We start from the raw sequence: 11358 nt of genomic DNA on the forward strand, positions 1-11358 counted from the left end.
GAAACAAATGTGGAATAGGTTCATGATCGTCTTTCAGGCGACACAATTAGAATATATTATTGAAGTGGCAGAGCTTGCCACCTTCAGATTTGATGGATACATCGTGAGGAAATAGTATCTATTTGTTATGTATAGGAGTAATAATGAAGTTATAATGTCAATCTCGGCTAGAAGTAAACTTACTATTCTTAATGGGTGAATGTCTAATGATATAATGCTATTGAAATTACAATTGTTGAATTAATAAGATACGTTTTGTTTTGTGTAGTACCTTACAGATCTGATCACCATTGCCTTGAAAACGGACATTCTGAATGTCCAACAAGATTTATGTTTTGAAAAAGGTGGCAAAATTATTTTGTCCGTCATTTCTGGAACGTGTTTTGAAAGGAATACCGGTGTCCAGCGAATAATTAATGTTATAAAAACTATTTTTGCCCGTAATTACTGGAACATGTTTTAAGAAATACCCAAACACCGAAAATGGAAACATGACAATATACAGGGCATTCAATATATTTATTGAGCCGAATAGATCGGTTCATATGGGCGTTGCCGTAAAGGTAACCGTGAGAGCTTGAGGCGGGCTGTCCAGTCAGATGTTTGCGAGGCGCCTGTGGCCCTGTCGGTGCCATGAATCAGCGTTGTGATATATTATGTCGTTTGAGATCCATGCTAACGTCAGTAGCAGCGATGTTGATGGGAGCTCAAACACATAGGTTGCTCTGACAGCCACCTCGACACTTGGTGCACGGCTGGCCTTTGGTGTAAGGGTTGAAGCCCATGACGTTGCCCCTGGAGACAAAATCGGTACATGAACACACAGACAAGTATTTGTAAGGATAAAGAAGGGAGATATATATATTTAGCTATTCTGCTTGGAATCAAAACTTATGAATTTGAACAGAGAGAAGAGAGAATTCAACTTATTTGATTAATTTATACAAACCGCCCTCATATTTTTGGAATACTGCGGCGTCAAACAACAACGAACCGGAACATGGCGTTATGAAAGCAAGGGAGGCAACTCACGGCGGAGAGTAGAAGCAGGCGAGGAGGTACATATCGGGACAGCGTTTGGCGGCACATCCCACGTTCGTGGTGGTGGACCAGATCATCTGTGGAGAAAGTAGCAGCATGGTCATGGTGGTCATGCAAGTAGATGTGTAGAACTCCCCTGCTGACTAAGTTCAATATATACCTACACCTGGGAGGCTTGGCGCTGCCTTGTGCCGTGATTTCGTCTCCCAACAACCTAAGCCAAATAGTTACCTTCAAATGAAGCCCGATATTTTCACAAACTATTCCACGTTTCTGGTCTATTCTACCAAAAGGGCTTACTTCAAAATGCCCCTATCATTTGTCAAGCCACGTATTGTTTGGTGTTCTTAATCAGGTAACATTGTATGGGGGCTAAAGCTCCTCTCAGCAGGATATAGGTATCGCATAGACCACCTGATCACAGTCAGCGTTAGTTCTCATCCCTCTCCACATACCGGGCGGTATGATTAGTGGTTAAAGTGTTCGTTCGTCACGCCGAAGACCCAGGTTCTATTCCCCATATTATTTGGGTAAAATGTGTGAAGCCGATATCTGGTGTCCCCCGCCGTGGTATAGATGGGATATTGGTAAAAGCGGCGTAAAACGTAACTCACTCACTCTCCATGACAGTTATTCGTCCAGTGGTGAGAGCAATAGCACAATAAGTGGGTTACCGGGTTCAGTTCTCAAACTGAGTACCTTGTGCAGTACGCTCTTGCCCCGCACACAATATATAATACATGTAGTAAATACATTACAATGCACAAGCAATATCTCGTAATCACAAGTGTCATATGACTTACCTGTGTGTAATGGCCGGTAGCAGGCGAGAATTCATCCCCGTACTGCCAGCTGTGTTTCTCATTGTACCAGCCGTTGATGCCGTATTCGACGAGGCTGTCGATGTTCATGAGAGACCCTCCGACCATAGCGAGGTTCTCCCCCCCCGCACCCCTTGGTGCTCCATCACACAGCGTTGTATCCACGAGTGTGCCTCACTCGCAAGCTGCTTGTCCCACCGCTGAAGACGTAATCATCATCATCATCATCATCATCATCGATACTGTCATTTTCTTCTTCATAATTGGGGGCGGTGGGGTAGCCTAGTGGTGAGAGCGTTCGCTCCTCACGCCGAAGGCTCGGGTTCGATTCCCCACATGGGTACAATTTGTGAAGCCCATTTCTGGTGTCCCCCCGCCGTGATATTGCTGGAATATTGCTAAAAATCGGCGTAAAACCATAGTCAGTCAGTCAGTCTTCTTCATAATTAATATCATCATCACCATCATCGATTTTATTCTCGTCTTCACCCCTGTTATGAAAGCGACCACCATCATCATCAACACCGTCCATATCATCGTCCTCGTGACCATTACCAGAAACAATCAGTATCATTATCTTTTTTATCAACAGTATAACCAACGTTGTCACCATTATGTGATCTTAAACAACATTATATTACAATGATATCTTTTGTTATCTTCTCATTGTTATTATCATCTTAATCACCGACATTATAACACTATCATCATCATCATCATCATCATCAATAACGTTTGTATCTTTCAACATCAACAGCTTCATCAATAGGCATCAATGAAGGTTTCTACGTTTTCTAAGATCATATTATTTATACAAACCTCTCTGTACCTAAACACGGAAAGTACGATTGTGAAAGAAGTGTCCCGTTTCTCTGCTTTCCATTCGTGTCCAACTCGTGTTATTATGGAAAGTGGTGACGAATGCGCTAGGGAGACGAGTCTCCTTGCAGTTTCGTCGCCACTCGCCCCTTTCCGTAAGCATGACGTTTCCTTTCCGATCAACTTGTCCCGGACTGACACGAGTTGGTCCCGAAAGGGTTCAACAGCGTACCGTGCCATGACCTGTTTTGACCACTGTTATTGTTAACAACCACTTCACAAAGATAAGATCATGTGTTTGAAGAAAGATAGCTTTGTCACGTGGCACCTCAGCCGTGATCGTCTAGAGGTTAGGACTTTGCGTTGTGGCCGCAAGAACCCCGGTTCGAATCCGGGTCACGGCAGGTGTCTCTATGTTTTAAAGTAATATTTTGACCAAAACTAATGATTGATGAATTTAAGAACTTTATTTTGATTCGGAAATCAACCCTAGAAGTCCGGACTTATGAGCCAACACGTTAACCTAGTGTTAGGTGAACAGGTAAATCTCAATCTCAATCGAACTCCTCTACCTCCAACCAAAGCGTGTTTACCATTGGCGGTTCAGACCCTTCAGGATTCGATGTAAGGACATCCGTACTTTTGCATGACACCCAACAAGAAAGCGGGTGAGCGAAAAAATATAATTAAAAATAGAAAAATGGTTGTCAGTAATTTTTATGGTTTTAAAAAAATAATTTGTGATGTAGATAGAGTCGCTTTACTTTGGAAACATTTTTTAAAATAAAAATAAGAATGAAACAGGTCTGGTTTTCGTCTTATGTACAAGGATAAGAGTGTACTTTTATCGCGTCAGGGCATAAGTTTCCCCAGCAGCGGGCAAATTTGAGTTAAGGTAACTTTGTATTAATTTACGCCAGAACGAAAAATCAGGGCGGGCGGGAAATGGAAAACAGAAAAGCATACGTACACCAAAGAACATAGGTATGTGTCGTAGGTAGAGAGCCTTTGAGTATTAAAATCTATAAGCGATTTATTTCACATTGGCATAAATTAGCCTCTGAGAACACATATTGGAAGCCATCCCAGATTATATATAACTGTGTTAACCACATCTGTGACAATACAAATAAAGTTCCATGGCTACGTTTTGTGAAATATATCCTTGATAACTGCGGTCTATCCTACGTGTTTCTAAATCCGTCTGTATGTTCTACGCCCTGGCTTGTCTCAATGGTCGAAAACACCTATAGAGCCCAGTTTTTCCAAAATTGGAAGTCAAATGTTGATTCAAGTTCCAAGGGGGATTATTATAAATATTTCAAAACCCAACCAATCTTAGAAAAATATCTTCTTCTTCCCAAAAATATATACTACCCAATTTTGAAGTTTAGAACATCTAACCATAAAATACCAATTGAGACAGGCCGATGGTTTGGCATTCCACGTGAAGACAGACAATGTCCACTTTGTGAATCATACGCTGTTGGAGACGAGTTTCACTACTTGTTTAAATATGAAGCTTTTCTCCAATTCCGACGTGAGTCTCTGAACACTAAATACCTAGAATTTCCAAATTTGTCCATCTTTAAGAAACTCTTGTCTACTACCAGCATAAGCGACCTTAAAGGCCTTTCTAAATTACTGAACCATGTATTTAATGCATTTAAAAAATGAAATACTGTTGTTATCTTATATCTTGCTATCGTGTAAGCTGCTGTCTTGTATATTATGTAAATGTATATACGTTTATCTCATGTACCGCCGTTAGCGGTTTGTAGAGAATAAAGAGTTTGAGTTTACAGAGCAACCTATGCACATCGCCCGGGGCGAATGACGGGCTCATAATCTCGGTGATTGCGTCATCGCATTCCCATATTACATGTATATGGTTCATTGATCATGATTTCAAACTGGTGTCCCCCCGCCGTGATATTGCTGGAATATTGCTAAAAGCGGCGTAAAACTAAACTCACTCACTCACTCAAACTCATATTACTGAGTACGTTGTTAAACAAACAAACCAATCACTGGATAGTCTAGCTCAACGACGGATGAGCCTGGATTCTGTGTTAAACAGCGTGCCACTAAGTGACCAATGTACACGCACTTCTACAAGATAAGATCAGGTTTTGGAAGAAACAGCACTTTGTCAAGTGGCACTACAGCCGTGATCGTCTAGAGGTTAGGACTTTGCGTTGTGGCCGCAAGAACCCCGGTTCGAATCCGGGTCACGGCAGGTGTCTATGTTTTTGAAGTAGCATTTTCGACATAAATTATGTTTGATGAATTACCAAACTTCGAGTGTTGTCTTCATTAGATGAATGTGTCATGTTTCGTCAGGAAAACAAATAGAGCAAATACAAATATATATAATCTCTACACATATATGTTAGCCTTCATAATTCAAACCATTATGGCGCAATATATGTGTATATTTCAGTCATTATTCTCAACTCTCAATTCTACGTTTTGCGTCCCTATTGTTGGACTTCTACAGTGGTCTAACGGATAGAAACGTCAGGCCTAAACCCGTTAAAAGATGGTACTTGATGTTTCCCTGCCTGGCGTTCGGCATTATGACGATAATACAAGATAGGGTCATTTCAGAGTCATTAAGTGAGTGGGCCAATGCTCTACTGGTATGACTGAGGACTAGATGACGCACCCGCACACACGCGAGCATGGAAGTCGCAATAAAACCGGATTGCATTAACCTTGAACGGAACAATAAACCCCACCTGACTTCACCCTATCCTGCGGCTGACGAATAAATAAGTGCTATTCCCTAATCATGATTTTCGTCATCTGTCAATCTCTCCCAACTGTCGGCACCGTCTGAAAGACTGTCATGTCTTGTCTTAACCTTTGATCGGTATTCTGCATTGACAGCACGTTGACATCTACGCCCTGAAGGATCAAAGATGTATGAGGTTTTAACGGACACTAGTGACCTCCACACTGGTGTTGTTTATGCGATGGAGGAGTAATATTTTCACCTTGTTTACCCGAACATTTGGTTTCATTTACATTTGATATTGCTCATTAGGACAAATTTTATTATGAACGTAAGTTTTGTCATAGTGAAATCATTTCAGAATTCTTCAGTTTGGATTGACGGGCTGAAACAAATTGACCTTTATCACCCTCGATTATAAACATATTATACCTACATTCCATTGAGACAAACACCAAGGCCGCATTTAGTTTCAGATATATATGAATTTCATTATAATATTTATTATTTATTATTACTGTATATGGCATCACCACTCCATCGTTCCGATCGCTGACTTTCCCTCACTCACTCAAATGCCTACCGGGTATTTAGTCGTGGATATTTATCAGCAAATGGAGATATGATTTACTGGATGATCGTGGATAAAAAATACGGGGTACCAGAGACCATGGATATATCGAAGTTCGTCCCATCCAAAGTTCACTGCATCCATACAGCTGTGGAAAATGTTTTATAAAACAGGCGAATATGTCCGATATAAACTTTACATGCGTCTGACATACACTCGTGAATCAAATATACACAGATGCATCTGATATACAAAATGTATATCTGACATAAACACATGCATCTGATGCACACATGTGCATCTCATACACAGATGCATCTGACATACACGCAGAAAAGCATTCAAAAACATTTATAACCAGAATGCGATTGTCCTGTTCTTACCATGAGGTGCATGTCGGCAGCTTGAAGTTCCAGTCGCGCCTGGTTGTGGGCGGTGAGCAGTTGTTGGATGTGTCCTTGCGTCAAACCATATTTGGACGAGGCTCCTCCCGTACCGGAAGTCGGCGGCAAGGCAGGAATGACACTGCGGCCACTGTTAACTCTGGGTTGAATAGTACTTCTCTGATTTTGGTTGATGATGTCCATTCCATTTAATCCAAACTGACTTCCAAATGATTGAAATACATCCGGGATTCTTTGTCGGCGAACCTGTTGCCTCCGTTGAGTGGTTCTCTGAGGCAGTCTCCGGATGGTCCAGCTGAAGCTTCTCTGTCCCGGAAGTGACCTCATTCTTTGGAGAAGTCCAGGGAGGTCTAGGCCACCAACACCATCTCGGGAATTCCCAGAATATTCAATCCTCCTTGTCCTTCCAGCACTTTCCGGATACGACCTTGTGGGTGTCCTTGATACTCTGATTGTCCTTGTGGTTGGTCGGGGTGCGGACAACATGATTCTACCCGCCGGACTAGTGTATGCGTTACTACTGGATCGAATCATGACGTTCCTCTGGGGTAGCATGTCTGCCCCTCCTAATAAACCGTCAGTGAAATGGACACCCCCGATGTCCCCATGGTCCGATAAGATCAGTCCTTGTCCGAAGTCAAAGTTACCAATTCCTTGACCAGGGATTTCAACGATGCTGAGAAAGCAGAGCAGCAGTGACACCGCGTTTGTGAACGACATCCTTCTGAAATAACTGCCGTTAAAATTCACGAACCAACAATCTTACAGTGCTGCTCGAAATATTTCGACAATATGCTGTCAGGAATGGCGGTGGTGTTTATAGACAATACCAAATTAAGACACACTTGATATTTCCCGAGGTTGCTGTCGCCGAATGATGCAGGTACTGTCACTGGCGGGATGAGGGGGTGAGATCACAGGGACCTTTATAGCTGCAGGGGAGGGGTGTAACGCGTGGTGACTGGAAGATTGAAGTGTGGGTCCTGTGTGTGACACAGGCCCCAGGCAGGAAGTGAAACTTGATAGCTTTATCACGTAGGTGCTTTACGAGACACTATCACACACACGGGCTCTGTGATGTAATGTTTCATCCGTTAAAAACGTTATATAACAAAACTTCAACATTTTCCCTGCTCATATACAAGTGAGGTGAGGTGAGGTGAGGTGAAATTGGGTTTTACGTCGTGCTTGAGAATATTTCGCTCATATGACGACGTGCATGCGTGTGTATGTGTATGTGCGGCTGCTTGTACTAGCCCAGACTTAAGCTGGTTTTATAGTGCTAGCCCACTGAGATACCATGCCGCAGTGAAGCATGAATACCCCACTCAGACACATTATACTGACTCCGAGCCGACCAGTCCTTTTTGTACCCATTAATGCCGAGCGCCAGGCAGGGACCAACAAGTACCATATTTTAACGTCTTTTGGTATGACGCGGTCGGGGATCGAACCCGCGACCTTCCGCTCTCCGGGCGGACGCTCTAACCACTACACCACGGAGGCGGTCTCATATACAAGTAAGTATAAGTCTACCCTCAAACTTTATTGAATAAACACATGTTGAAGCCACCATTTTGGAATTATGTATCAATATGTTTGTTGTCTGTAGTTCCGTCTAACTGTTACCATGCAAGTATATCCTTTGAATACGGGCAGTAACTGTAACTGTAGCAGTAGATGTAGCAGTGAGTGTAGATGTAGGAGTAACTGTAGCAGTAACTGAAACTAGTTCAAAACGACATTGAACCATACTCGACATTACTCAGTCACTACAATGTTCGTGACACCCGTGTTCATGCAAGCTGATGGTTTATCTGACAATACTTTTGTGTTTGATATTGGCGCCGAAACGGCCAGACGACTTCCCTTTAAATCACTCATGTAAATAGGTTTTACTTTTTTTTTATATCAACTCAAAAGACAATAGTAGCCTTTGGTACAATTGGTAAAATTTGATAGATATAGCGGAATGGGGCTGGGGTGGTGTGTGTGTGTCGGGGCATTGGTGGCTACATGGTTTTTTCCCCGACCCATGTACAGAATGTGGTGGCTACGTGAAACACATAAAAAACATACGCCGCGTGTCAACAATTACGGTCAAGGAACACTGGGTCATTAAGTTTTCTGACGTAAACCCTTGTTTCAAAAATCTTCCAGAGAGTCGAAATTATTGATTATCAGTCGCATTAAACATCTATTCTATTATGATAAGTGTATTGATATTCCCAGCTTTAGCGATATTCCCTTAATATCACGGCGGGGGACACCAAATGATAGGCCTCATTCACTGTATTCACGGTGGGAATTGAACCTGGGTCTTCGGTGTGATGAGCGAACGTTTCAGCCACTAGGCTACCTCACTGTCTAATGGTACAAACAGCGTGTTTTTGCGTCTGTTGTTTGTAGATACGATCCTGTCCTGATAATCGGGGTTCCCCTGTAGCCTGCCACCCCTTAGCCAAATTACCACTGCTATAACTATACAACCATTAAATATTATTTGCGCTACACGGTGTAAATATTCATGTAATACTAAGTCAGAAATCTGTAAATTGTATCGATGTCAAAGTCTTGATACACCAAAAGGCGAACGATCTCGTGTGTGGATCACTGTTTTCAGTGATTTGTATAACTGAAATATGTTTCAATTCAACTACACCAACCTGTCTCCATTCTCAGTGTAACAATGGTCAAAAGTAACTACTTATTTATTTTCCTTACACCGTGAACATTACCTAGTAACCCCCCAAAATCGTTTGGCTATTTTCCACAAAACACACTGATATGTTTTCGCCATGGCTAACAAACTATTCATTTTGGGTATATTTCTGAATACACTTTTCATTAAAAGAAAACAGTCCCCTTGAGTGATCGTACTACTGAGGTTTGTAATAAATATATGAATAAAAGCTGAACGTCCAAATTTTCCTAATAAGCGGATTATGTTGTAATTTGTTCGTTAAATACGTGTCCCCATGTTTCAGCAATTAATTGTTTGTTCAGTTATAACGAAGTATTTTACAATAAAAGTAGAAAAAGAAATCGTTTGAAGGTTAAAAATAGGTTTTCTTTAATACTTACTACCTTCTGTGGTTCAATTTCCTGCTACTACACTCACGTCGCGGTGTAGGCAATGGTGTTTCTCTATAGTACATGTACGCATAACATAACATTTATTTCAGTGCTTACATATTAGTGATATTTACTTCGGGAAGTTCTCTTTAACATAAAAAAAATAGGAAAAACTGAAGGGGGCACCCGGGATCGAACCGGGGACCTCTCGATCTGCAGTCGAATGCTCTACCACTGAGCTATACCCCCTTACTTCCCGCCAAGCAATTTTAGCTACAAATTCTGCTGTCAATAGTAACGAGCTAAATTTAGTAACAGATCAAGCGTTCACAGACTTGGTTCCGGCCTGCCCTTCGAACGCCACACATGCGCAAGAATTCAAGTGCACCAGTTTATGAACACGATATCTGGGTATTGCTGCTCTCAAGACTACCCTGATCTAGGACCGCGACACTCACCAGTTCTGACCACACGAGTCATTCCAGCACAAATAGGTAATGAATCGATAAAACAAATACCGAAAAAAGACTGACGAAGCCGTGTATTCTGTATTAAAGGGACGTTACTCTATGCTCGTTATAGCAAGAGAAGCTCTTTTAAAATCACAGATAGCGCTCGTATGGTATCAAAACCATGCTTCAATCATTGCGAACTAGTCGGGAATAGAACCAAAGATCTACCCATCTCCCCAATATAAACTACAAATACAAATATCAAAATCAAATTGAAAACAAAGTAGGAATTAATAAAGGACAAATCTTATGGATAACAACTTCTTGATTTATTTTTCACAAAGTTTCTTGCCCCTTCTTCAGGTGGAGTAGGAAATAATAATAAAATAATTCAAATATAATGTACGGTACATTGCAGGCCAGTTTTATATATGAACCTTCAAAACAGAATTAACTACTAATAATTTGCATGTTGCAAGGAATATGAAATGGAAGAGATTTTTAAGTATTTACAAATATTAACGGCGGGGATCGGACACTACAACGAGTCCCATGTACATGGCTTGTCGTGCGAAAACTACCAAGAGACTGAGATCATTATCACCCCCACTAGCCACAAATTAGAAACGGTCCCTAAAACGACCGGGGGCCCGTTTCGCAAAGCAATCGTACGTAGTGGTAAAAGTATAGGAATTACGGTCAACTTACTAATACGATCACCTTTCATATGATTTTATAATTTTTTAATAGTATTTATGTATAAAATTGCTGAACACACACACACACACACACCGTTGAGGTGTACAAAATTGCTGACCCCACTACCTGCACAGAACAAAATGGGTGACAACACTCCTTTACGATCATCATCATACCCCCAAACCATAGATTATGAATAGTCCCTTACGTGGATGAATATTGCTACATCATACACTGGCTTGATCATTGACAGGCCACCGTGACAAAACCGGACTGTATTATATTCTCAAGTGCGAAAGAGTTTGAGAAAAGTGATCTTACTTTTTACTGCAGTGCAGAAATTTGATACGTTCACTACAGTGAAAATACTTCGTGGCTCAGCGAAGTTTTCTGTCCAGTGTCTTGTTACACAACATAATAGGTGACAATGTAAACATAATACATGTCAACAAATTCATTTGGTCAGCAAACCACGGCATTGTATGACGAACCCTCCATCTCTCACCTGATCACCGCGTCATTCAGTGCACCTGCACGAAGCGAGAGCGACCCGAGAGTGTCCCTCAGTGTGTTGCGTCGGGTCCACGCCTCGCTTCGAGCCAGTTTACCTCTGTTGAAAACACTTCAGTTACGCGCTGACAGCGTTCAAAACTGATTTTTTTTGTAGAAGTGAATTTGATTCACTTTATTGGGAGCGGTCGTTACCTGTATCCATGTTTACTGACACAGTGAACAGATG

General features: G+C 41.7%; 1 protein-coding gene and 3 non-coding genes across 4 annotated transcripts; 2 read left to right on the plus strand and 2 right to left on the minus strand.

Moving 5' to 3' along the window:
- Positions 1 to 240: 240 nt before the first annotated feature.
- Positions 241 to 7113, minus strand: LOC124275259. Its single transcript, XM_046710740.1, is given in 5 exon segments — positions 241 to 795; positions 1033 to 1118; positions 1845 to 1996; positions 1999 to 2062; positions 6373 to 7113. Coding segments are annotated over 5 exon segments (1131 nt in total). The 3' UTR covers positions 241 to 707.
- Positions 3014 to 3085, plus strand: Trnah-gug. Its single transcript has one exon. It is a non-coding gene; the product is annotated as a tRNA-His (tRNA).
- On the plus strand, positions 4849 to 4920 carry Trnah-gug. Its single transcript has one exon. It is a non-coding gene; the product is annotated as a tRNA-His (tRNA).
- Positions 7114 to 9645: 2532 nt separating the features above from the next.
- On the minus strand, positions 9646 to 9717 carry Trnac-gca. The gene has a single exon. It is a non-coding gene; the product is annotated as a tRNA-Cys (tRNA).
- Positions 9718 to 11358: the final 1641 nt, after the last annotated feature.

Source organism: Haliotis rubra, unplaced genomic scaffold, assembly GCF_003918875.1.
Source record: "Haliotis rubra isolate DU_JTF1 unplaced genomic scaffold, ASM391887v1 Scf2, whole genome shotgun sequence".
NCBI classification, from domain to species: Eukaryota; Metazoa; Mollusca; class Gastropoda; order Lepetellida; family Haliotidae; genus Haliotis; species Haliotis rubra.